At 41.0% G+C, this 27634-nt stretch overlaps 1 protein-coding gene across 3 annotated transcripts; it reads right to left on the reverse strand.

Annotated features, from left to right (window-relative positions):
• Positions 1–1146: 1146 nt before the first annotated feature.
• Positions 1147–27570, reverse strand: LOC138635516 (uncharacterized). Of its 3 annotated transcripts, none has more exons than XM_069723023.1 (7): positions 26757–27570; positions 12890–13051; positions 10794–10956; positions 7682–7809; positions 6317–6438; positions 3878–3982; positions 1147–2089 (listed from the first exon to the last, which is right to left on the reverse strand). In XM_069723023.1, the coding sequence occupies exons 1-6, from the start codon at positions 27522–27524 to the stop codon at positions 3886–3888; spliced, it is 1440 nt and encodes a 479-aa protein (XP_069579124.1). In that variant the 5' UTR covers positions 27525–27570; the 3' UTR covers positions 1147–2089; positions 3878–3885. The 3 variants fall into 3 exon arrangements, with proteins under 3 accessions (XP_069579124.1, XP_069579123.1, XP_069579125.1); XM_069723022.1 differs by having other exon boundaries at positions 1147–2094; XM_069723024.1 differs by lacking the exons at positions 1147–2089; positions 3878–3982 and adding an exon at positions 4373–6232.
• Positions 27571–27634: the final 64 nt, after the last annotated feature.

Genomic DNA, 27634 nt, shown 5'->3' on the forward strand with positions numbered 1-27634 from the left:
TGAGATATTTGATTTATTTGATACAAGCATATGTATTGGGACTGGATATGAAGGATATGAAGCTTTTCTGGGGGGTGGTTTGTGTTAATCTATCCGATGTAATCGAAGTAACTGTTCCATGCTCTCCCACTCTGCTTCTCTTAAACAATATATCTTCATTAAAATTAAACAGCACAAATGTCATATAAATCTTTATGAACCAACCTGATGGTGCTGAAATGTGTGAAAATTCTGATTTTCATCCTGTGGTCAGAAAATTATCCTCTGTAACATGAAGCTGTTTATTCTTAGAGCTCAAGTTCACCCTCCTGTCTTCATATTTATTATCCATATTATTTACGTAAATTATTTATCGACATGAATTCTAATTATGACTGGATGAAAACAATTGTTCCTCTCTGCAGCTGATTTAGTATTTTCCAGTTTATCTTCAGTATCCTGACCAGTGGCGGTTTGTTAATACGTTGAGAGAGAAAAATACTCCTTTAACATGTAAAACATAAATGAATGATGTAATAATCGTTTGCTGGTAAAAGCCACCTGGTTGTCTGCCAGTCTGTAATCATTCAATAAAAACTATTTACAGATGTATTCAGTTCATTTCTGTGTAAATAATCGACTTCTACAACCAATGAGAGTCAATGAAGTCCTTCAACTTGTGACTAATGTGATTGGACAACTGTCGACAGCGTCTTTCAGGTTCACCTCACCATCATGACGTCATCACACGGTGACTCCTGCTTCTTTCTGTCTGACCAGCAGTGGAACAGAAACTTAGAGTGGAACTGAGGAAAACTCAGACGAGTACTCGGCTGAAACTGTAGATAATCTACTTTAGATGAGTATCATCCGAGTAAATGTGTCATTTTCCGTGTTGATGAAGGCTTCTAACAGACACTAGCTGTTTGCACACATCAGGCAGCTACACACAGAGCCCCCCTCCTGGTTGACACACACAAAGCCCCGCCTCCTGGTTTACACACACAGACACCTGGCAGAAGGGGGGTTTTGGTGCAGGATCTAGAGCGCCCCCTGGTGACCCAGACAGCTCAGTTAGCCGGAAGTTCTTTCAGCCACCAACTGTGTCAGTTTACAAGATGAATGGTGGAGCAGGTGCTTGAAGAACAACAAGTTTACAGCTACAGCTACAGATACAAAGAATTTATTAAGGAATTTGTAACTTCAGTTGACGTCATTTATATAAAAAAAAAAAGTGGCAAATATTCCTAGTAAAGTGGTCAAAATCTTGATTCTACCTTACAAAATGGGTTTTAAACAATTTAAGCACATTATTTGAACCATATCAAATGTGAAGTCAACAACAAATTAACACTTTTTCATTTTCATGACATAAAACCAGCACAGAACGTAATCCACAGCGCTTAACACAAGCGCTGCATGTCATTAAACATACCATTTATACAGTATCATATCCAGAGAGTGATGTTTGATGGAACAGACTTTAATCTGTGGAGTTATGGTATTTGAAATTACATAAAATGAGGTGAGGCTGATGTGTTACATGTGGCTCATATGTTACCATGATGTATGACTCTCCCACTCTCTCTGGTTATACTACATCACACACACACACACACACACACACACACACACACACACACACACACACACACACACACACACACACACACACACACACACACACACACACACACACACACACTGTAAAAAGCAGCCCAACACTTGTCTACAACATATTTACAACATCATGCAAAATAAAATAAAAAGTTATGAAATATTTGTATATTTCACTTGAGATTTTGCAGCATCCTAAAAACTACAGTATATTTACTGTAAATAGTATCAACAGAGAATGTAGAAAGCAATTATGTCAGTGTTGTAGGAGCCTCATCAACATCACTTGTATTTTTCTTGTACTCTGCAGTATCCAGTTAACAAGTATCTCATTGTCCTGTCAGCATCCCTCACTCTCCCCTTCACTCCTTTGATGCGGTCACTTTATTATTGTTTTTTCCATTATTCCTCTTCTTCCCCGTTTCCGTTCAAATCTTCAATCATCTCTGTGTAACTTCATGGTTTCCTCTTCCCTGTATCACACCATCCAGGTCTGATCTGACCAGAAACAAAGATGTAACAGAGTTTAAAGTCCTGTATCAGATACATGTGATCTAGCAGCGTGGGTTCATATGCACAGACAAGCTCAAACATTATGTCTACCACTGCCTAATATGTTGTTTTCCCTTCATGGGGCCAAAACAGCTCCAAACTGCTGAGGCATCACCTCTGGAAGACCTCTGAAGGTGCCCTGTGGTATCTGGCACCGAGACATTCACAGAAGATCCTGAAAGACCTGTAAGGGCCTGATTTACTAAGAGCTCTAATAAAGGTACTGAATTGCGTCTTTATTTCAAAGGTTTGCACATATTTTGCACCCATTTTGCAGGTGATTTACTAAGAGCTCACTAAGGTTTGCACATTTATTTTGCACAATATAAATATAACAAGAACAAAACTCTACATGGGAGATTATCAGCGAGGAAGTCAATGCCGTGGGAAAAACAAAAAGACAAATAGATGAAATCATGAGAAGATGGCAAGATATTAGGCAAAAAAACAAAATAAACGGCTTATAATAAAATGTGATCAAATAAAAGAGGAGGAAGGTGGATGAGATCCTCTAACAGACAGCAATAGGCAGGTCCAGATCTTTCTGTGATGAGCAGCTGATGTTTCATTGAGTTCCTGGAGGTCTCGTGAACCTGATGAAGCTACCTGTGAATTCTGCAGGACTCATTCAGGATGTGACACCTGAATAACAGGACTGGAGGGAGATCCAAGCAGAGATACGCTGGAACCACCCAGAGGCAGCAAAATGCTGAGTCGGAAGAATGGCTGTCAATCATCATTTAGTTCATTCAATAACTCAGAAATATCATCGCTAGACAAACAATATGTCTGAATAATTTCTGCCTCTGACATCAGAAATGTTTAACCTGGTTCTCTACATGTTCTCTGGTTTCCTGCGTCTCCTTCTCACCACAATAAGAGCAGCCGTCTCTCCTGATGTTCATCTGATTCATAAGTTGTCTTCAGTCGGACTAAAATACACAACAATCACTTCTCCTGTTTCTACCTTCAGGTTTAGTAAATATCATCACAGCTGATTAATTTATCTATTTGTATTTCCCCTCTCAGTATTTTGCACGTTCAAGTAGAAACACCCAATATTACATATGCATGCAGACAAACATGCAAAATAGACGTGAGTTAAACTGCACATTTGAAAGAGTCAATCCTCGCTGCACGTCATCAGTAGATCAGCTGGACATTCATTTGCGTGTGATGTGGAGTTTGTACGTGATTTTACACGTGTAGACCTTTTAGTAAATCAGACCCTAAGTTGGGTGTTTGAGCCCAAACAGGTCAGACCATTTTATTCACTTTGGATTTGATGAGAGAAGTTGAATGGGAGTCTATGGAGCCGGAGGCTTTTTGGAGCCGACCTCTAGTGGCACTCGCTGGTATTGCAGCTGAAGACTCTTCTGGATCAGAACCATTTTATAGACTTGAAGCTATGAAAACTTTTATATCCAGTCTGTGGTTCTTACTAGAGCTTCTGTTTTGGGGATCACATCACTACGGACCAGGAGAACCCCACAAGCTTATTTTGGAGATGTTCCAACCCAGTCGTTTGGCTCTATTAGTCTGAAACTTGTCAAAGTCACTCCGGTCTTTACATCTGATCATTTCACCACATCCCACACATTAACTACTAAAAGCGCCTTTTGACTCTATAACTATAACTTCATCTCTGAGTGGTCAACATGTCTTGGCTCATTGGTGTATTGATCTTTAGTGGTATTGGTGAGGAAGGATAAAACATGGTGAGTGCTACCTGGATGTTTATTGAAGCCAACTGAAGTCCAACTTGCTCTGGCAATCCAAGGCAATCATGGAGTTCCTGTTCCTGCCAGCAGGTTCTACTGGTCCCAGATCAGGCCTGTAAAGAAGAACAGGAAGTTAGTCCTGAGAAGTTTACAGTGTTTACGGTGGACAGCTGGGCTGGTGTGCTGAAATCAGCAGGAGGACAGTGTTCTTTTGAATTAATCCTGGACAGCAGCCATATCTCACCAGACCTCAGCTTAAATCCATGGAGGGAATTCTCCCACTGCATCAGGCATACTTCAGGTCTGACTCCCCAACCCCTCCTCTGTCCGTCTGGGTTGGTGCCAAGCTCCAGTCGGGACAGAGGGAGAAGCTGAAGAGCCGGCAGCGCTCCAGCTCCCACCAGATTCCTACACTGTACAAGCTCTCAGATAAAGACAAGCCACTGTTCATCCACACTCAGACCCCCCCCTCTCTCAGAGAAAAAAATGAAGCTAATAGCTCCTTTCATCTCCCCCTGCCAGGAACCTGCCACTCTCTGCTTCTTGCCCAAAAGTCACTGAAGCTGTCACCACTTTTCCACTCCAAAAATGCCTTTCCTCCCCTCATGCTGGCTTTTATTCAATGCTGTCAGATAACTTGCATTCCTTCGATTCTTATAAGGTTTTCTTCAGCAAACGAGGGAAACGAGAACAGATCCTTTTCACTGGTGTTGAGCTGGTACCATTTCAATCCAAAAGTACAAAACCACAACCAAAATACACTAAACCAAGGGCTTCATCAGACCGTTCGAAAACAGATTTTAGGATGAATCTCGACGTCTCTTAATACAAATTTGTTAAAACATGAGAAAATGTGTTTTTCGACTACTTTTCTCTTGCGTTGTTTTATAAAGTCTTCACGGAGGCTGAATAAACACTGTGGTTTGATAAAGTACTAAAACCATGAAGGATATTTTAATGTGCTGAGAGGCTAAAATACTCCAAAAAAGCTAAAGGAAACTGCAGAACACATTTGATTAATGCAATTTTATCTACAAAAATATAATTATTTTAAACTTCTAAAAGGTTTCCAGAAACATCAATCTCTACTGTTTACTGTGTTCATGAGAAGAGTCCATATGAACGGCGCCCTCTTGTGGTATTCACCATGTCAGAACTCTGAATTTTCTGCAAGCCTCGAGTTCACAAGTTGTGACGTGTTTGCTGATGTTTCCAGAAAGGTCAGAGGTCGTGGAAGTTCATATTTGTTTGGATGTTCAGGTGATATATTGTAATTTTAGTCATGTAGAGTTTGTCTTCATAACTTAGAAAACAGCCTACATCTGAGGGAAACATTGATCTTCCCAACGGCTTCATCTTTTCCATCCGTGTCTTTGTCTTTCCTGTTAGCTCGATAAACTGTTAGCCTCAGTGGCTTCGAGATGGTGTCTATATTGCTGTTGCCCAGCAACAGTGTTTTTGAACCACGTGTTTGAATGGCAAGCACATGTTGCACATGACTTCCCATGTTGTAATCACGAGCTGACGAGTTCCATTTGAACGCGGCATTTCTCGTCATGTCTTTCCTTGTCCAGCCACTAGAGGTCGCTACACTCTGTTTCTCTTTGAGCTCCGCCTCCTTACCGGCTCCTTGTTTCCTTGTCTGCCCCACCTGCACTCACTCAGTCAACAGGAACTGAGTATCTATTCTCCCAGTGAGTCACCAGTCTTTGCTGAGTTGTAAGTCAACACTGAGGTCTAACCCTCACATGTCAGTCGTGCTGGAAAACCTTGTTTCCGTTCCTCGTGTGTCGTGCATCCTGTGAACTTTGACAAACGAGGAGTGAAGGAGCTGCAATAAACCTCTCAGGTGATATGATAAAATAATGCCAGTGCTGCAAAATGACATCATGCAGAAATGACACCAGACTGTGTGCTTGGCGATACACAAATTATACATCATAATATATTATTATCATGTATTTTGCAGGACAAAGTGAAAATGCTGTCATGTAAGGCAGAACTGATGTGAGCGTACAGTATGTCGTGAATTTCCAGGACTTCCAGTCAGAATCCCAGTTGATGCTATAAAGGTTTCATTAAAATAACAATGAATTTGGAAATAATGAGGGCCAAACTGGTCTAACAGTAATCTAACAGGAATTCGGTCTCAATAAGGTACCTGAACGGTGATTAATCTTTGGCCCACTGATGTAATCCTTCACATTTTCAGCATTATGAATTTAACAATGTGTGTGTGTGTGGCCACATTCCTGAGAAAAATCCCAAGTGGAGCACCGTTCGTGACATGTTTCCCATCAGCCAGCAGTGGTTGTTGCACCAGAGATGGTGGGCGGAGCTAATGCAACAGGCTCCCTCTTCACCTGCCAAATGATTGAGCCAAACAGGCAACGCTGTGGTCAGTGTGCAGTGTGTAGAGAATACACAGCTCAAAGTGTCCTCCTCACCTGTAGAGCTGTGGACAGGACATCTTCAGCGACATGGAGGTCATCCCCAGCCTGGTCGGATTCCTCATCTTAGTCTTCTTCACCAGATCTTTGATGCGGCTCCAGGTGTAGTTTTCACTGAACTGAAAGACACACATAAAAAAACAACGCACATAAAAACCAAGAAAGTTTAATACAAAATCACTTAGCTGCAACAAACCGCCAAAAGAGCAACAATGTGAAGCTCTGCCAGTAGCTTATACAGTTCTGCAGAGACAGATAATAAAACACATTTTCCTTTTCCTCTAATTAGACCATTGGACTGTTTGTGCAGTCGGATTCCCAATCTATCAAATGTACGGTATTTGGACAGTTACACATATTTGTGTGGGATCTGTGGTCCAGTGTATTCAGTTTGTGTATTTTATCTGTGTGTGTTTGGGAGTCAGTTCAGCTTCTGACTGTAGAAACTAGAGTTCTGTTAGTTCATGAGGTCTTCTGGTCTTCTGCTTGTAAATGATGAGAAGAGGGATGAGTGGTAAAAACGTGAATCATAAATCTCTTCTCAAGGCTGAAGACAACTTTCTAGAGCCAAAGGTTGCAGATACTACAGAAAGCATAAATCACAGTCCAACAGCACCTAAAGACCTTCATGTTGGTGAGTCAGTGTCTGAAAACCCTTAGTGTGGACAAAAGTATCACAATATTACAATTATTATCTTATAGATTTCTTGTTGGGTTTTCTTGAAGTCACATTTCCATGTTTTACTTCAAATAGATTAACAGACTGCAAATTGTATAAATGTTGGGTTCTTCAAAATCCTTCAGAAAGACTTCAGAGGAAAAGTTGAGTTTTTACTTTATAATTGTACATTAACAAAATAATTATAGATAAAGGGGATCCATAACCCTGTCTCCTTGGTCTTGTTATGATGTGACTGAGGTCAGATGGACGTCAAACTTATGGGAAAGTGGAGTGGATCTTGACTTAAGATGAATTTTTCCGTCTGGAAAGCAGCAGCCGGGTGACTAAACTAAAACAAGGCGTATTGTGTTTGTATCCTCCATGTTGCTTTAATTACTGTCCGCTCCCAACAGATGGGGCCCTTGCAGAAGGAGAATCACTCCTCCAGGCCTGAAGAAAGCATCGTATTCATCATGTCATCAGTGACAGATCTGCTGTGCCTGTTTGCCATAAAGATAGAAAACAGAGGAGGTTGACATCTTAAGTGATCCAGAGTGTGTTGGCCATGGTGATGGGGGAGGGGGAGGGGGCAAGGGTCCCCCTGCAGACATGCTTATCGCTCCTTACTCGTAGGTCATAATTTCCAAAGTGAATGCAACCATGTTGATTGATTCTTGCAGTCATACTTGTGCACAACTCACCCGGCGCTGTGGGATGGACAGCCCTTCAGTGCTGTCCCCCAGGAAGCAGACCTCCCCCTCAGTGTAACTCCTTCGGTTCAGGCTTCTCCTCCACACAGGGATGGGTGTCAAACCCTCACTGCTCACGCCTGAAACATAAATCACAAACCAGGAGCAGTTACAGTGTGCATGGGAGGTCTATTACTTTCTCAAGACTGTTCTGTAGTCAACTCTTTGTTTGTGTTCACGTCCTTTTATTGGTGAAATGTTACGCTTGTGTTGTGTTAAAACCTGCGATAATTCCCATAATAGAAAGGGTAGAAAACTTGACCACCTCACAAAGAGGGTGTGGACGGCAGGTAGAGGAGGTACAAGGATGCGTCAGATTGGCCTCAGCTTTAGTGGTGAAACCAACCATCAACCATCAGTGATGTCATCAACCATCAGTGATGTCATCATTGGTTTGTGAACGTTATGAATCCTCCAGTTCAGATTCTGTCCGTCATCATCTTGATAGTTCGGAGCGGTTTGGAGCAGGAAGTGACCATATTTGGACGAGCTGGGGGAGGAGCCAGCGGTGGATCTGACCGATCTGATTGGAAACCTGACGATACTACGTCCCGCCCACCGATAGCTGTAACCTGACTGCACCACAGGCCTGTCAATCAAACAGACACGCCCCCAAAACAGGTCTTCTTGAATCTTCTTTTCTAATGAATGAGGGATTATTTTCAGATGGACCTCCAGAAAACTAATAAGAAGGAGTGACTTTAGCTAACAACACCGAGATAACTGATGGACACATTTTATTCACTTTGGATTTGATGAGAGAAGTTGAATGGGAGTCTATGGAGCCGGAGGCTTTTTGGAGCCGACCTCTAGTGGCACTCGCTGGTATTGCAGCTGAAGACACTTCTGGATCAGAACCATTTTACAGACCTGAAGCTACAAACACTTTTATATCCAGTCTGTGGTTTTATATCCAGTCTGTAGTTTTATATCCAGTCTGTGGTTTTATATCCAGTCTGTAGTTTTATATCCAGTCTGTGGATGAAACGCAAAACTATCCCTATTCACCAAGATATCTTGTTCATCTTCTCTTGTATCTCCACGCTGTCCTTTTCTCTCTCTGCTCTCCTCTCACCCCAACCGGTCGACGCAGATGCTCCGCCCACCTCTGAGCTTGGTTCTGTTAACAGATGCTCCGCCCACCTCTGAGCCTGGTTCTGTTAACAGATGCTCCGCCCACCTCTGACCTTGGTTCTGTTAACAGAAGCTCCGCCCACCTCTGATCCTGGTTCTGTTAACAGATGCTCCGCCCACCTCTGACCTTGGTTCTGTTAACAGAAGCTCCGCCCACCTCTGATCCTGGTTCTGTTGGAGGTTTCTTCCTGTTAAAGGGAGTTTTTCTTCCCTCTGTTGGAGGTTTTTCTCCCTTAAAGAGGAGTTTTTTCCCTCCTAGTTTATGTGGGAATTGTTGAATTATTGAATTGTTGAATTGTTGAATTGTTGGTTTCTCTGTATAATATTGTAAAGTCTTGCTGTAAAGACTTTAATGTGTTAAGTGCCATGAAATAACCTGTGCTGTGATTTGGCGCTATATAAATAAAGTTGAATTGAATTGAATTGAATGTTAACTCGCTATTTGTCAAAGTCGCACAGGTCTTTAAAACTAATCTACATCTACCAGTAATGTCTTTAGGGAGACTTTGGAATCATAAGCCTCTCTTTTAACTCTACCACAGGGGAAGTATGAGTATCACTAAAAACAAGTTTTAGTCCAGCACTTACAACAGCTTACATGTCTTAAATAATGCTGTTTCTTTGTGGGGGGGAAGTGTTTGTTCATGCGTTGGAAGCCTTTGCTTGCACGTTGGAAGGGGAGTGATGACTGTTATGACAAATGGTGATGGAAGTCAGCTCAGGCCTGTTTTTTCTCCTGTTTTTCCCGAACACCCCACAAAGTAAACACACCTCCCCTCTTCACAGGGGCTCTACTGACCGTTGCACTCTGCTGGAGGAGGAAACCATCAAAGTGGGGATGCAGCTGTTTCTCATGGTTTTGTGTTGAAGTACATGAAAGTCAATGAACACAATTTTGGAAGAATTCTGTTTAGGCTTTTGCATTGTGTTTCCCCAGTAAAATCAACAATCCAACATCCAACAGTACCCCCTCCCCCCCTCCCCCCCCTCCCCACTCTTACCCTCAAATTCCATAGTAAGTCCGTAGAACAACATTTATCCACACCTATTTACCGCACCTAATCCGGGCCTCCCATTTCTCCTGACTTCTCAACCTCTTCTCCAGATCCAGTTTCCTCTTCATCACAGGAACGAGCGAAGCATTCCAGAGTCCACGGGACATTATGTATTCCCATCATGAGCAGGATGCCAGGAATTCCGGCCGTGTCCTGCTCCAGTTATAATTTCATCTTCCCCACAGGACCACCAGCTCCTCCAGCAACGTGAGCCGCTCCAAAAACACAACAGTAATGATAACATTTGGGGAGATGACGGCGTTCCCGAATGACTAACATCACCTGGAGCTTGGATCCGATGACAAGGTAAACAACCAGGCTGGAAAACATGCGGGGTTGCTCCTGGGTCAAGTTGGGAATCCTAAATCCTGCTTAAGCGTTTTAATAATATGGATGTGTTTCGTCTGACACATCCCAGTCCAGGAACGTGTCAGATAAACACTGAAATTAAAACATGAATACGTGGTTGTGCATGTTTGTTGACATATCCCTTTGGAGCAGCTTATTAAGGGCTGACCCTTCTGGTAATTAAATGTTTAAAGTTCATTAGGGGTGGTTTCATTAACCTCCAGGGCTCTCGCTGCATATCATATTCTCACAGCCAACATCCACTGAAGAATGAATATCCTATCTTCCAGATTTATGAAGGTCTAGACTCCCAAACACTTCACCGTCCTGCCCGAAGCTGCATCTGGACAAGCGTGTAGTCACACAGCTCGATCTACATTGCTGTTGTTGGTTGGTCTCTACTCCCTCAGATACACAATACTCCATCCATCTTTTCCACTCAGCATGAATCCAACACTATGATTGCCTTCAATGAAAGACTGAACATTTGTGTCATTATAAACATGATGAAAATGCACCTGTATTACCTCTTCTGGTTGATATAAGCGGATGCCGGGTGACCTCCTGAATGGTGGACAGATCAGAGAGGGTTCCACTTGATGACAGAAACTCACTTCTGGCATATCGTTTCTGAATGTCCTGGAAGGCTAAGCTGGCTGCACCACAGCTGCAGTGCTGCTGGAAGAAGTCCTAAAAAAGAAAGAAGGCAGGAAAATGACACAAACACCTTCATATTACAATATTTTCTTTAGCATTCGCACGGCATGTCATAAATGTCATGAACATCTACTGCTGTAGAAAGTCATTGCCCTTTCATTATAAATATTAGTGCAGCTGTGAGGCATTGGTCCAGTTAATATAGATCACTTCTTACATGAAAGTGGTAAGTTTTATATTTGACCTGCTACCTACTGAAGGAGAATAACCAGAATAAGATGGTGAAGGTTGACACTGGACATTTTCTGTTAGCTATCAACCATTTTTGATTCACACCGTCTGTCCCTTTACAATAAAATCAGGGTCAACCCTTCAGATCAAAATGTACCGTTTCATTTGTACTTTCATGCAGAACTTTGATGGAGCCGCAGCATTTTCAATAAGTCCATCTTATTCTCTATCAAAGACTTTTTCATTAAACTCAGGATAAGTTTAATTAGGGAAACTATCTTCCAAAATTCCCTCTCACTCTCTCTCCTGCTCCCTCTCATCACCTGACTATGGGCAATATCAGTAAACCAACCAAATTTCATCACAATCTCAATCAGCCAATCACAGCGTTGCTGTGAAAATTGAAATGTGTTCCCTTCTCTTGCTGTCACATCAGGACGATCCACTGTGACCCTCTTACACCCCGTTCGCCTCCAGTCTTTCTATGCATTCCCACCACATCCATGTCTGTTACCGGCATCACCAACACACCCAAAGTTAACAGTCTTAACAGTGTTTCTCTACGCTGTTCTTTTCTCTCTCTGCTCTCCAGTCCTTCCAACCGGTCGAGGAAGATGTTCTCAACCTCTGAGTCTGCTCCTGTCGAAGGTTTCTTTCTGTTAAAAGGATGTTTTTTCTTCCAGCTGTTGCTCAGGTGGGGATGGTTTAAGGTGTGTTCATAAGCAACTGGGACATAGGGAAGATTCCCACCTCGGAGTGGTAGAAATCACCTGAACGCCTGTCGAACTGGGAATTTCCCACTCAGAAAGTCTGAGAGCTACGAGAAAACGTTACTCGACGTGGAAACGTTTGTGGTGAAAGGTCGAAATACACCTGATCAGCGCTATAATAAGTCATTTTATAGTTCCTTTAGGTCGTACTAGTTAGAGCAGAGTGTTCAACGTACAGTTCAACGATACCAATTACTACACTGACAGACAACGACAATCTGCAACAGCCCTCCCACACGGCCGTTACTTTGTTGCTGTTACTTTGTTGCCATTAGTTTCTTGTCGTTGCCATTAGTTTCTTGTCGTTACTTTGGTGCCGTTACTTTGTTGCCCTTATTTTGTTGCCATTACTTTGTTGCCGTTACTTTGTTGCCGTTACTTTGTTGCCCTTCCTTTGTTGCCGTTAGTTTCTTGCCGTTACTTTGTTGCCATTACTTTGTTGCCCTTACTTTGTTGCCGTTACTTTGTTGCCGTTACTTTGTTGCCGTTACTTTGTTGCCATTACTTTGTTGCAGTTACTTTGTTGCCCTTACTTTGTTGCCGTTACTTTGTTGCCGTTAGTTTCTTGCCGTTACTTTGTTGCCGTTACTTTGTTGCCGTTAGTTTCTTGCCGTTACTTTGTTGCCAGTACTTTGTTGCCATTTCTTTTGTATTCATCGTCTCAGATTGAGTCTCTCTTCATTGAAATAATTGTGGTTTAAAGGTCCTCTACAGAAATTTAAAGTCAGCCCTTTAACTCACAAAAGACAGGAGATTAAAAACAGAGTAGTTAGAATCTCTTTAGTTTCTGGGGTGGTCTCTAGCAGAGAATGGAGGCTACAGCATTGTTCACACAGGCCTCACTAAAGTCTCTCGACCAAACTGAGATGAGCAGAAATAATCCGGTGTGGTTCATGGTTGGCAGTACTACTACTTGCCTCCATCAGAGCTACAGCCTGAGAGAACAATAAAGAATATCCACACACCTCTTTGGTGTTTGTCATCCTGCCGTCCTTCTGCAGACTGCAGATCTGTTTCTGAAGCCGGAGGTTGGTCTCCTGCAGCTGGCCTATCTTCTCGATGAGCTGGCAAATGTGCTCCAGGTAGCCCAGGCCTGAACCCAGAGGGTTGGAGTTCAGTTGCTGCGCCTGTAACAGAAGGTGTGCAGATTTATCAAGAAACTCAAAATAAGTTGTGTTGTTGCTCTTTGAATTCTATTAATTAAATGGGATTTGGAGGCAAAGTGTTATTTTGGCATTACTGACGTTCAGTACATTTCTAAATGTTTTCCCGACATTGTGGGAACAAACCCAATCACTGGCTTTGAATTAATGAGGCTATATTTATGACCTACACCACAGTTGCCAGGTTCACCAGAACCTTTATGGTTCAGGTCCGGTTTCCTGTCTGCAGTAGAGACAGCAAAGCACTTTTCTTATGGTTATAGAAGGACAACAGTGTTTCAAATCAGTGAGGACTTTTTGGATTAAAACAGACTGAAATTCCTCCCTAATGTAGTCTAAACATAACCATAACAAGTATAATGATGCTGTAGTGACTGCAAGTTCATAATGCCCACTGACATTAGACATTTTGATGAAAAAACGTCAGTTGTCAGTTAATATTTAACTGATATGTTCAGTATTAACTTACTTCGTCTATAAATGACCAAATACAAAAATGAAACACATTTCATCATTATATTTGCAGTATAATCCAGTGTTTTAAATGAGCTTCATATCAATGTATTTGCTTGTGCACGGAGCTGCCAGACATTGAGACTCATTCACCCTCTACATCACTGTATCGTCAGTATGGAAAAGCTTCTCAGATCACCAAGAAACAAAATCTCCATGAGACTAAAATAAAGGAGGTCCAGTCGGGCAGGAAGAATGAGTGGCAACTCAAAGGCAGGAGAAACGTATGTAATACAGAGCTATGAAGCTGCCTTCGGGTGGCTGAGAAAGAGCACAGAGCCGAGCAGGCAGGCACTGACCCAACATTTCATTAATACACCTACAAAATATAAACTTCCACGTGTTAAAATATTTATTTTTAATTCCTGTATGAAAGTGAATGAGCAAATGCTAAAATGTAAAGGTTTAGGGGTCTGAAAACGAGGGGGAAACGATGTTTGGGTGTGATCCCCTGCAGACAGTCGGAGATGCTTCCCATGCTGTGTGCTGATCTTTATCTGCTCACTGTTGGAGGTGAAAAAGTTAACCAGATGTGCATTTGGCAAACCAGTGACTTAGTCTTGTGACGCTTATCAGATTTTGTTCTTTTCAAGACTCTCTGGGCCTCGTGGCAATCGGGGAACTAAACATCCACTGCAAACGTCAACCAGCTCGTTACAAGGATATAGCACTACAGAACTTCATAAACAAGTCGGACAAGTTTATGCTTCCTCTGCAGTGCTTTGAAACATTATTTATCAGTTTTAGTTTTAATTTATTTTATGCCTTGGTGGCAGATATCATAGAGCATCTTCAGGAGTCTCAGTTATTTCTCAAAGTTTGCACTGACTATAATTTCTGTGAAGTTTTTACAGTGTGCAAACTTCAGCATAAATTCTGAAAGTACTTGTAAACCAGCACTGTAAATTAGACCAGTTGCATCTTTACTCCATTAAAATGACTTTAAACTAGATGTTACATCTCTTGCAGGCAGCTGGTCTGAGGTCAGCGACAGAAATACGTACGTAGATATGAGGAGTGTTGCTGAAAAATATTATTGTTTGACCAGCCTTAAACAAACAAAGGTTGAAGAAGCTAAACTTTAAAGATGTAGAGTAGATAAAGTGGTCCACATAGTTTAATGTTTGTACAGTTTAAATGTTTAAAAGTAACTTCCTATTTTACAGTTTCTAAAAGATATTTTAAATTTAAGTTCATTTCAGAGACAAATTTGTAACTTTTATCAATAATTACAAATTCGATTTGAGCTTTGAGATGGACATTGCAGATCTATATTCACTTTAGTTTAAATGTGCTTTACAGCATCACTAATGATGAAAAGGCTCAAAGCGTTGTCGTGTTTATGTCTCTCCTCAAGTGGATGTGGACGTACTGACAACCACGTTTTTTCAGCAAAATGAGAAAAAGGACATTTTGAGCAAATATTTATTCAATCATCCACTTTCCTAAAATGTTGCAACAAAAGCAGGATGTGCGGTGAGGCGGGGGTCTCCCCCCCCTCCCCCTTCTCCCCCTCCTCCACCTTTCCCATGCAGCTGACACTGAATCTCCGGTCACACAAATGGGAGCTGTGATGGAAACGCTGGTTAAACAATGGCCTCACAGCCTGCAGCACTGACATCACTCATTTCCTCTGATGGACAATCACTCAGGGTCTTGACCATGAACCAGTTCCCACATGGTACTGGAAGGAATGCCAATGTTTCTAGGTATAGTTTGAATTACAGCTAAATGGTTCATTTTTGCTTTCAAAGGTCTTGAAATTTTGAGCTACATATTGAAGGTGACATCATTAATATTTCTATGAATAAGTCAAACGACTGACTACAATGTGAAATAGGTCATATAGTATTAAACTCACTGGTGTTAATCTATTCTGCGGTCCTCTTCAACTCCGTAAGACACAGAGAGTAGCTGATGAAAATAGTGGAGGATTTAGCAGCTAAAGAGTCGGTGGAGACCAAAATCAGAGCTAGAAGAGAGTAAATGTTGGACTTAGATTCACCAGATGGAAATAAATGACCAAAGATGAATGCATTAAAGTTTAGTGTCTGCTGGCTGGTTAGCCAGTTTCATACATTGGTGATCTGTCAGATGTAGTGGTTCCTGCTAAAATCAATTAGTACATATGACTTTCGTTCTTTCTTATTTCCTGTTTTTGCAGGTGCCTGGTTGTAATGCGTTACTCCCGTCAGAAGGTGGCGGTAGTGCGCCAAAAAGCCTGCCAGCTGCAGTTAAGTAATATAAGGAGAAGAAGAACACGCTGTTTTCAGGGATCGGAGCTTTGCAGGTAAAACTATCCTGGTGTTAGATGTCCTGGTATGAACATGGACAACTAAAGCCATCAGAAAGTTCTCCTACAAAACATACATAAAGAGGAGGTGCGGTGCAAACCATGCAGGTAAAGCTGGCGAACAAGCCTTCCACCGCTAAACACACTTCATAGAGTGAAGCACAGAGAAACCGGCCTATCTCTTTATATTCATGTGTGTGGATTGGGACGAGGGCCAATATTCGATTCAAAATCAAATAATTATAAGCGAATTTCAAATAGTAGTTTTGCTTGAAATGCGCATCCCTCGTCCTTCTGCCCCAAATGATTGCAGCTCTTTAATTGTAAAAAGTAACATTTCATTAGTTTTTAGGAGAGATTGACAGCCGGTCCTCCTGAACAACCAACAGCATGAGAGCCAACGGTCACGTAGGTCAGCCATGTTAATTTATTTCTTTATTAGAGGAACCCAATCAGAACCTGTTTATATCATAATCATGGAGATCCCCGAGATAGTTTTATTGAAAATGATGTCTAAACAAGTTACGATCAGACATAACGAACATCAGAGAAAGCCGTGTGTATGTTTGTGTTTGTATTGTGTGTGTGTGTGTGTGTGTGTGTGTGTGTGTGTGTGTGTGTGTGTGTGTGTGTGTGTGTGTGTGTGTGTGTGTGTGTGTGTGTGTGTGTGTGTGTGTGTGTGTGTGTACAAAGTACTGATGAATGTCACATTTAACAGGTTTCCTCATCTGTCGACACCCCAGAACATCTTTTCTGACTCAAACGAGACTTCTTCTACGTAGTTTAGCGGTCCCTGATTGAGATAAGGAAGGGTATTCCTTCCAGGATATGACCCTCACTTCCTCAGGAGTGGTCCATGATAAGGGCGGGGGGGGGGGGGGGGGTGCAGTCACATTATCAGGGTCGGCACTGATTTTATCCATGATCTCTCCGAGACGAACGACCAATCCACAGCCCAGCAGAGGGAGTGGGATGGAGGAAGCCTCTTTTTACGTGCACAGGCCCATTTAGAAAGTACAAACACACACACACACACACACACACACACACACACACACACACACACACACACACACACACACACACACACACACACGCCCTGCTGCACTTCCTCTGAGTTCCCTCTCATCCCGTGAGTCAGATCAGGAATTCTGTTTGTCCCACTCGTCTGAGGAGAAAGAAAATGAAGCCTTGCAAGTGGAAAAGAGGCGGAAAAGGTTTTATCTGTTAAATTATCATCTGAAGATCATTTATATGCTGACATCTGAGACAGAAGCCTAATGATCATGATTTCAAAATGAAAAAACTGGTTATTTATTCAACAATAAGAAGAAAAAATAAATACAGTGTATAGGATCTATGTACAATTGTTCAGAAATTGTTCACTTTTATTCATTTCCATTGTGGTTCCTTCAAGGCGTTTCATCACTTCATCCTTGAATCCAAATGAACGTTTGCACCAAATTTGAATAAATTCCCTAAAGGTGTTTGAGGTATTGGGTTACCTGACCCTGACCCCATACCTCCACCTTGGAGACAACATACTTACAATGAATACTCAAAGTCTCAACGAAGGCATTGATATAAACATTTGATCTAACCTGCTCCTATGGTAATACTAACACGTCCCCAACACAGCAAAGGTCATTATATTATTTGGTCACATCCCTACCAGTTAATCTGGTCCAGCCCTTCTTGGACTCTGAGCCAAAGAAGAGGCGACCATGTGAGTGGTCACTGGTGGTCTCAGAACCAGTCTGACAAGCTTCTTGTGTGAGTTCCGAGTTCTGAGTTCTGAGTCAGCTTCAGGATATTTTTCCTGTTGGAAATTCCTGGAAATAACTTCACAAGGAGACATCCAGGAGTCCTGAAGGTAAAAGCCCAAACCAACTCAGCTCCATGTCGACTGTCTGAACTCAATTGGGCCACTTGGATCTGCAAAGTCATAATTGCGCTCACTACCCAGATGTCTGGACTATAATTGAGGGTTGGAGCAAACAATGGCTGATAAATCTAGACTAAGTGAGTGACTGTGGCCTCCTTAAAGCCCTTTAAAGATTTACTGTGAATAAAAAGCTCATAAAAGGTCCCTGAAGAACCACAGTCTTATTATCACATTTACACGTACAAGAAACATACTGCTGTGACCAAGCAGTCCGTTAAACAGTCCGCAATATTACAGCCTCTTAACACCACAACGTACAGAAGTGGGATGGAACCACAGTCCTTCATTATAGCTTCTTTTATAGCATCTCCTTCATCTTTACATATTACTGTCAAACTGAGAAATCTCTGTGGAGAGTTCTTTTGCTGTTGCCATAATATCATGATTTCTTTTTTTGTCTTTTTTCACATTCAAAATAATACAATAAGAAAACAACATCCAGGATCACTGTAGAAACTAAAATCTCCTCACACACACACTTGAAGATGTTTCCATGATCTGCACGGCATCCCAAATACTTTCCTAAAAATGACCGTGTTGGAAAGGAATGAAACACCAGATGTGTGTGAATATCTTTTTGGCTTTCAGGAGGAAGGTACGAGCGGATCACGTATGCTGCTTTCTTCTTTTCAACACACACACACAGTTTCTGCTTCACTTCCCTGCAGTTTACAGGAGCTGAAGACGTGCTGGTCCTCGTTTACGGACCAGATTTATTTTTAATCTTATTCTTTTGATGAAAACAAAGTATTTTAGTCAAGTTTTTGATTTCTAACGTTCTGAGGCTACAGTACAGTTACCATGGTAACAGTTGTTGTTTGTTACTGTGAGGTACATTTTTTTTAAACTGCAGACTGGATATAAAACTACAGACTGGATATAAAACCACAGACTGGTTATACAACTACAGACTGGTTATAAAACTACAGACTGGATATAAACCACAGACTGGATATAAAACTACAGACTGGTTATAAAACTACAGACTGGATATAAAACCACAGACTGGATATAAAACTACAGACTGGATATAAAACCACAGACTGGATATAAAACTACAGACTGGATATAAAACTACAGACTGGATATTAAACTACAGACTGGTTATAAAACTACAGACTGGATATAAAACCACAAACTGGTTATAAAACTACAGACTGGATATAAAACTACAGACTGGATATTAAACTACAGACTGGATATAAAACTACAGACTGGATATAAAACTACAGACTGGATATAAAACCACAGACTGGATATAAAACCACAGACTGGATATAAAACTACAGACTGGATATTAAACTACAGACTGGATATAAAACCACAGACTGGATATAAAACCACAGACTGGATATAAAACCACAGACTGGATATAAAACTACATACTGGATATAAAACTACAGACTGGTTATAAAACTACAGACTGGATATAAAACCACAGACTGGATATAAAACTACACACTGGATATAAAACTACAGACTGGTTATAAAACCACAGACTGGATATAAAACCACAGACTGGATATAAAACCACAGACTGGATATAAAACCACAGACTGGATATAAAACTACATACTGGATATTAAACTACATACTGGATATTAAACTACATACTGGATATAAAACTACAGACTGGATATAAACCACAGACTGGATATAAAACTACAGACTGGTTATAAAACTACAGACTGGATATAAAACCACAGACTGGATATAAAACTACAGACTGGATATAAAACTACAGACTGGTTATAAAACCACAGACTGGATATAAAACTACAGACTGGATATAAAACCACAGACTGGATATAAAACCACAGACTGGATATAAACTACATACTGGATATAAAACTACAGACTGGATATTAAACTACAAACTGGATATAAACTACAGACTGGATATAAAACTACAGACTGGATATAAACCACAGACTGGATATAAAACTACAGACTGGTTATAAAACTACAGACTGGATATAAAACCACAGACTGGATATAAAACTACAGACTGGATATAAAACCACAGACTGGTTATAAAACTACAGACTCGATATAAAACTACAGACTGGATATTAAACTACAGACTGGTTATAAAACTACAGACTGGATATAAAACCACAGACTGGTTATAAAACTACAGACTCGATATAAAACTACATACTGGATATTAAACTACATACTGGATGTAAAACTACAGACTGGATGTAAAACCACAGACTGGATGTAAAACCACAGACTGGATATAAAACCACAGACTGGATATTAAACTACATACTGGATATTAAACTACATACTGGATATTAAACCGCAGACTGGATATAAAACCACAGACTGGATATAAAACCACAGACTGGATATAAAACTACACACTGGATATAAAACTACAGACTGGTTATAAAACCACAGACTGGATATAAAACCACAGACTGGATATAAAACTACACACTGGATATAAAACTACAGACTGGTTATAAAACCACAGACTGGATATAAAACTACAGACTGGATATAAAACCACAGACTGGATATAAAACTACAGACTGGATATAAAACCACAGACTGGATATAAAACCACAGACTGGATATAAAACTACATACTGGATATTAAACTACATACTGGATATTAAACCACAGACTGGATATAAAACTACAGACTGGATATAAAACTACAGACTGGATATAAAACTGCAGACTTGATATAAAAGAGTTCGTAGCTTCAGGTCTGTAAAATGGTTCTGATCCAGAAGTGCTTTAAGCTTCAATACCAGCGAGTGCCACTAGAGGTCGGCTCCAAAAAGCCTCCGGCTCCATAGACTCCCATTCAACTTCTCTCATCAAATCCAAAGTGAATAAAATGTGTCCATCAGTTATCTCGGTGTTGTTAGCTAAAGTCACTCCTTCTTATTAGTTTTCTGGAGGTCCATCTGAAAATAATCCCTCATTCATTAGAAAAGAAGATTCAAGAAGACCTGTTTTTGGGGGCGTGTCTGTTTGATTGACAGGCCTGTGGTGCAGTCAGGTTACAGCTATCGGTGGGCGGGACGTAGTATCGTCAGGTTTCCGATCAGATCGGTCAGATCCACCGCTGGCTCCTCCCCCAGCTCGTCCAAATATGGTCACTTCCTGCTCCAAACCGCTCCGAACTAACAAGATGGTGACGGACAGAATCTGAACTGAAGGATTCATAACGTTCACAAACCAACGATGACATCACTGATGGTTGATGACATCACTGATGGATGATGACATCACTGATGGATGGTGACATCACTGATGGATGATGGTTGATGATTGGTTTCTTGCCTTTTTGAATTTGAACACATAAAAATGCCCTGAAATAGTGGGACACAACTGGCAAAAACATAACATTACTTAATTAAACGATACCCTATTGGTACAACAGGTTGGCCAAGTCTTCGCATCAAAACTATCAAAAGTATTTATCAAATTCTTTTTGATTCACCATTTCTGAAATTGTAGTTCCGTTTAGGTTTCAGTTTAATAACCTGGTAAACACGGTCTCTACTACGACATGAAGCCCTTCATATCATCAGTGAAAACAGCTGGCGGGAGAACATGTGTGCTGTTCTACCTTCTGTTGTGCAGATGAGGAATCCAAGTTAACCAGAAGCATCCAGGCTTCTTTTTTAATTACATTTCACACTCGCACTGATGAGGTCAGTATGCTTTGAAACTGTACACCGAGTATGAGCTCAGACCGGCAGATAAACAGATCCATATGATCCCTGTTCCTGCCTGATGGTGGAGGTATGACAGCTATGCACTCAATAGTGCCTCTAACTTGTAGAGCTGGAGACTTGCTGAGATTTGTTGTTCTATTTATTGACAGACAGGAACCGATGAGGTGAGAACAGGCCGGCGAGAAAACACATATCTGAGGCAAGAAAAGTCAATTATCTCTCTGCTGCGGATGAGAGTCCCATTTAGCAGGAAAATAATTACATTATGAGCTGTGGTGACAAGTGATGATGATGATGATAATGGTGGTGGTGGGGGCCACACACACGTACAGCATGTCACCACTGTATCGCCAGAGTCCATCATGCTGGGCCCCTAAAATCCACTGGCACATGCCATCCCCTCACAGGGGCCCTGGTGCCGATCAAAGAGCCTTTATGTGGGTAAAGATGTGAGTCAGTGGAGATATTTGACACCTATTTGATACGTCCAGGTCGGCCGGCGGGCGCTGGGCTGGAGATCAGGGGGGGGCCGGCTGAGAGGGACTGCTGCTCAAAGACAGTATCACCGAGAAAATCTCAGCTCCCTCAGCACAGATGAACAAGTGTTGCATGACATGCAGGTTGATGAAAATGCTGCCGCTAACTGTAACGCATGCCCTCCACCCCCACCTTACTGCCTCCGTCTCAGTGAGATTAGGCTCTCATGGTGGGGTTTGATTGATGTGCCAGAAATAATAATGCCTTGTCTTCAAAAGGGCCTTTGAGCTGCACAGTATTTTAAATAAGAAGAGATGGGAGAATACGTGTCGCTGTAACAGAAGCCTGAAGAGTCTGAATACGGAAACATACAGCTCAGCCCAAACTACAAATACAAATGTAAAAATAAAAAACACAAAAGTAATTCATGTTTTCATTCATATCTCAGCACGATGTCTTCACACCCTGTTTCACTTGGTTCTGCCATTTATAACCAGAAGTAACATTTTTGTCAAATTCACTAGACATGAACATTTGACATGTGTATGAATCATTTCATTTATGAGCAATGTAATTGGTCGGTGCTCCATTTTAGTCTCCGCTCATTTATCTCAGCAATCAGCAGTGAGGTTTCTGTTCCTCAGAGGTGGACCCTGTTGACGTCAGTGATTTCTGAACATGGATGAACAGGCTATAAAGTTTGTAGATTAATTGTAGTTTCTGACTTTTTAGGAAGTCAGAATTTCTTTAATCCAGTAATTTAATTTATGACCAAATACCTGCAAAATAAGTGATTTTCCCATCAGCCTCCACTGTACTTTGTATTTAGTTAATAGTTCATCATAGAAAACATTATAGTTAATCATTGTAAACATGATACCTGGTAAAAATAAGTCTGTTAGCAGGTCAAGTTGAGTGTAATACTGTGATTATACAAACAGTTACCAACTAAATAAAATATGTAATGTAAATGTGTTCATATTGTGGAGCAATACACTCTCAAAATATACTTATATATATAACTTTTTGTTAGCGTGATCTCCGTTTCCATGGCAACACATGGGGTATGACCAACAACTGGAAAACAATTAATGGCATCAGTAGACTCTCATGTAATGTGTGTAATGTTTCCTACTCCAGGAAGTAGTCGGACCCCTAGCAACCACCTAGCAACAGAGAGGATTTCTAGTCTCTAACTGAATAAATACAGAACATAGAAACACTAAACTGATCAGCTAGCTTAGTCTGGTTGGAACAAAGATATCTGATGAACTAAGATATCTGATGAACAAAGATATCTGATGAATAAAGATATCTGAGGAACAAAGATATCTGATGAACAAAGATATCTGATGAACTAAGATATCTAATGAACAAAGATATCTGATGAACAAAGATATCTGATGAACTAAGATATCTGATGAACTAAGATATCTAATGAACAAAGATATCTAATGAACAAAGATATCTGATGAACTAAGATATCTGATGAACAAAGATATCTGATGAACAAAGATATCTGATGAACTAAGATATCTGATGAACAAAGATATCTGATAAACAAAGATATCAGATAAACAAAGATATCTGAGGAACAAAGATATCAGATGAACAAAGATATCAGATAAACAAAGATATCAGATGAACAAAGATATCAGATGAACAAAGATATCTGAGGAACAAAGATATCTGATAAACAAAGATATCAGATGAACAAAGATATCAGATGAACAAAGATATCTGAGGAACAAAGATATCTGAGGAACAAAGATATCTGATGAACAAAGATATCTGAGGAACAAAGATATCTGAGGAACAAAGATATCAGATAAACAAAGATATCAGATGAACAAAGATATCTGAGGAACAAAGATATCTGATAAACAAAGATATCAGATAAACAAAGATATCAGATGAACAAAGATATCTGATGAACAAAGATATCAGATGAACAAAGATATCAGATGAACAAAGATATCTGATGAACAAAGATATCTGATGAACTAAGATATCAGATAAACAAAGATATCAGATGAACAAAGATATCTGAGGAACAAAGATATCTGATAAACAAAGATATCAGATAAACAAAGATATCAGATGAACAAAGATATCTGATGAACAAAGATATCAGATGAACAAAGATATCAGATGAACAAAGATATCTGAGGAACAAAGATATCAGATAAACAAAGATATCTGATGAACAAAGATATCAGATGAACAAAGATATCTGATGAACAAAGATATCTGATGAACAAATATATCTGATGAACTAAGATATCTGATGAACAAAGATATCTGATGAACAAAGATATCTGATAAACAAAGATATCAGATAAACAAAGATATCAGATAAACAAAGATATCAGATAAACAAAGATATCTGAGGAACAAAGATATCTGATAAACAAAGATATCAGATAAACAAAGATATCTGATGAACAAAGATATGTGATGAACAAAGATATCTGATGAACAAAGATATGTGATGAACAAAGATATCTGATGAACAAAGATATCTGATGAACAAAGATATCTGGTGAACAAAGATATCTGAAGAACAAAGATATCCATGTTCTCATGTGTTTTTAACATTTTAGCTCCGTGTCATGTGTTCAAACCAAACCGGTCCAGCTAGCCTCCTCTAGGACTGTACGTGCGTGACTATCCGTGGTGTTACGGTACGGGTGCTTGGAGCGACCAAAAAGGACCAAAAGAGACCCGACTTCACCAAATGGGTCATTTAATAGAATTATAACAAGTAGAAACTACATTATATTACATATTATATGGAATTCTATTCTAATTCTATTTTCCCATTGAGGAGGTGGAGGGATATTTCTAGTGATGAGCAGGGTGTGATGTCATCATGATTTATTCCAGATGTTCAGTTGACCAATCAGATCTCTGAGGCGGAGCTACTTGTATGATGTCTATTATATAGCAGTGTGCTGTTTTTGGATGGCTAACAGTCTACAATATTTATACTGGTATCTGTAGCAGATCAGCTTTTGTATGAGAAGATGGAAAATGTCAATAAAAACTTCTGCTAACTCATAAGGATATAAAGATTATTTTTAGATGTCTTTATCCTTTTCTGAGTATTATTTCCACAGTGTGTTGAAACAACAGAAGGCATTTACATGTTAAACTTCAGACTGTCTCTGATCCTCTAATAGCTGCTGGTAATGAAAGACAGTCTGTGATGTGTTCAGGAACATCACAGTTGATTATGACTTTGCAGCTGTCAGGTGCTCTCCCTGTGGAGCCCTCTGTGTTCTCACATTCTGGATGTGAACAAGAAAATTACAGTTCCCGTAACATGAATGAAACACGGCTCTTCAGATCTTTATGAATGAGGCATGAGGTCGAAGCACAGGTACACCTTTAGAGCTGTTTACATTATTTTGATCAGTAAAAACACGACCTGATGTTGTAATCACACCGATAAATACACTGCAGATATCTTCAGCTGCAGTGATGCAACTACCTGATGACACAGAAGCTGGGACGAGTTTAAAATTAGAGATAATAACAGAGGATGTGAAATATCTTTGTTGCTCACAGAAAAGGGATTTCCCTGAAGTGTGGAGGATCCACGTCCGTCCTGACCAACACAACACGACACAAACACAGTTCTCAACATGAGCACAGCACTGCCATCAGCGTCTGAACTGTTACATGGAAAAACAAATACACTTATAATAACATGTAACTTAAACATGTAAGAAGCTTCATTTGTATAAGTGACATGTTGTTGTTTGGTCAGAAAGTCTTACTGCTACTCATTGTTATTAATATTTGGGATAAGACCAGACAGTATGTTCTCTTGTTGAAGAGAACATACTGTAGAGGATTATGGATATGTTGAAGATCATTAAGAAACCGTTTCTTCATCATAGTTTGTTCACTGAGGAGCAGAGTGGTCCCTTTAACTGTAAGATATCCCTTTGACTGTCTTGGCCACTGATCTTTAATAACAAAAATTAAGTCCTTCTGAACATTTTTGTTGATTTTATGCATTTATGTTAAAATATACTTGATATGTCCAAATACACAGATCACCTAAAACATGACCTGAGAATGAATGCTTCATATCTCCATATGGAGCAGGTCCATGCTGCAGCGCCGTGTTTGCACACACGCACACATGCACACGCACACGCACGCGCACGCACACACAACCGTAGCTCCTCACCTGATTGGTCTCTGAAACTTCTCTCTGTTCCCCAGAAACTTCACAAACTTTGATGTTCGCTCTCTGATAAAGTTTCAGGTGTGAAACATCTCACACACCTGGAACTCAGGAACTGATGAAGATCAAGTGATGAGATTTGGACCAGTTACTCATCAGGGTTTTATCTTCCTGCTGCTCCGTGCACGGAATCTAAAGCAATGCTTTAATGCTTTAGATTCAATCTGAACACATCTCTGCCACAAAAAAGTCATGTGACATTGGATGCATAAATGTTTTAGTTTAAATTTTAGGGTGAACATATTTAGACCAGAAGGAACGCCTCGGGTGGACCAATGAACGAGCCACAGGGTGTTCAAGAGCTCCATCCCATCAGCCTGGACACACTGCTGAACCTCCAGGAGGATTGGTCAACAGAAAAGGACACCTGGGCTACCTGGGCTACCTGGCTTAGCTGGCTTAGTCAGCACAACTGCACCCTGATACAGTGTTGAAAATGCACCGATGGGTCAATGGATGTTGAGACGTGATGTTTGTCTTACCTCACTGAGTCTGCAGCATTGGTCCATGTACTCCTCCAGGCTGTCACTGGTGACACTTCGCCTGATTGGCTCAGGTTCAAAGTCGTTGCATGTCATGTCATCACAGGTTCCTCTGGAGAACTGTGTCCTCGGCCTCATACCCTCTGAACAGGTCCTTTCCGTTACAGTACTGGTCTCCTCCAGCTGCTGACATGTCTCCTCGTCTCCTGTAGGCCTGGTCTCTGACGCTCTGCACTGGTCCACGTCCTCACCCACGTGTGCTTCTACTGTCGCAGCGGAGGAACTGAGTTTGCGTATGAACACATTGTCCTGAGTATCCTCTGTTGTCTTCATACCGTTTTCCTCCGAGTCCTTTTGCTGCTCGATGTCAGAGCTCTGTGCACCAGTAGCTAGTCCGTCAGCGAGAGCGGTAGGTACTGAGTTTGAGTTGCAGGAGTCACAAGAGGACTCTCTGCTGTGGACCACAAAGCTCTGCTCGGAGCTCGTCGGCGTGGACGGAGAGTTGGCTCCACTGGGCAGCTCCACTCCAGAGTCCTCCGACTCAAACTTGTACAACCTCGTGAGCTGAGGCTCTGAGAAAATAGCAGACAGATAGTCGGAGCCAGACTCCATCCGAGGCGGTCCAGATTTGTCATCGAGGTGGGAACTCACGTCAGAGTCTTTGGTGGGGTCCGAGATGTCCCGGTCAGAGACCGACACCGTGGAGATGGTGGACACCGAGTCGTCGGCCATCAGGAACCTTTCGTTGAAGTTGCTGAAGAGCTTCATTTTGGTCAGGACAACCTCACTGTCCAGGACCGCATCTTTGTCTCCTTTTCCTGTTAAACAGGGAAGAAAATATATATTTATTTCAGTGGAAAGAAACCCTTGTTGACGGT

Source organism: Brachyistius frenatus, unplaced genomic scaffold (genome assembly GCF_029030835.1).
Source record: "Brachyistius frenatus isolate BFR_SWC_R1_liver_20210118 unplaced genomic scaffold, ASM2903083v1 Contig_313, whole genome shotgun sequence".
Classification (NCBI taxonomy): Eukaryota; Metazoa; Chordata; class Actinopteri; family Embiotocidae; genus Brachyistius; species Brachyistius frenatus.

What these genes read in the sequence shown, in the direction of transcription:
- LOC138635516 (XM_069723023.1), bottom strand. Translation starts at nt 27,524, where the DNA reads ATGAAGCTCTTCAGCAACTTCAACGAAAGGTTCCTGATGGCCGACGAC. An exon ending in AATGCTGCAGACTCAGTGAG is followed by an intron (nt 13,052 to 26,756) that starts GTAAGACAAACA and finishes CTTCTGTTACAG; the next exon opens with GCGCAGCAACTGAACTCCAA. An exon ending in TCCTGTCCACAGCTCTACAG is followed by an intron (nt 3,983 to 6,316) that starts GTGAGGAGGACA and finishes TCTTCTTTACAG; the next exon opens with GCCTGATCTGGGACCAGTAG.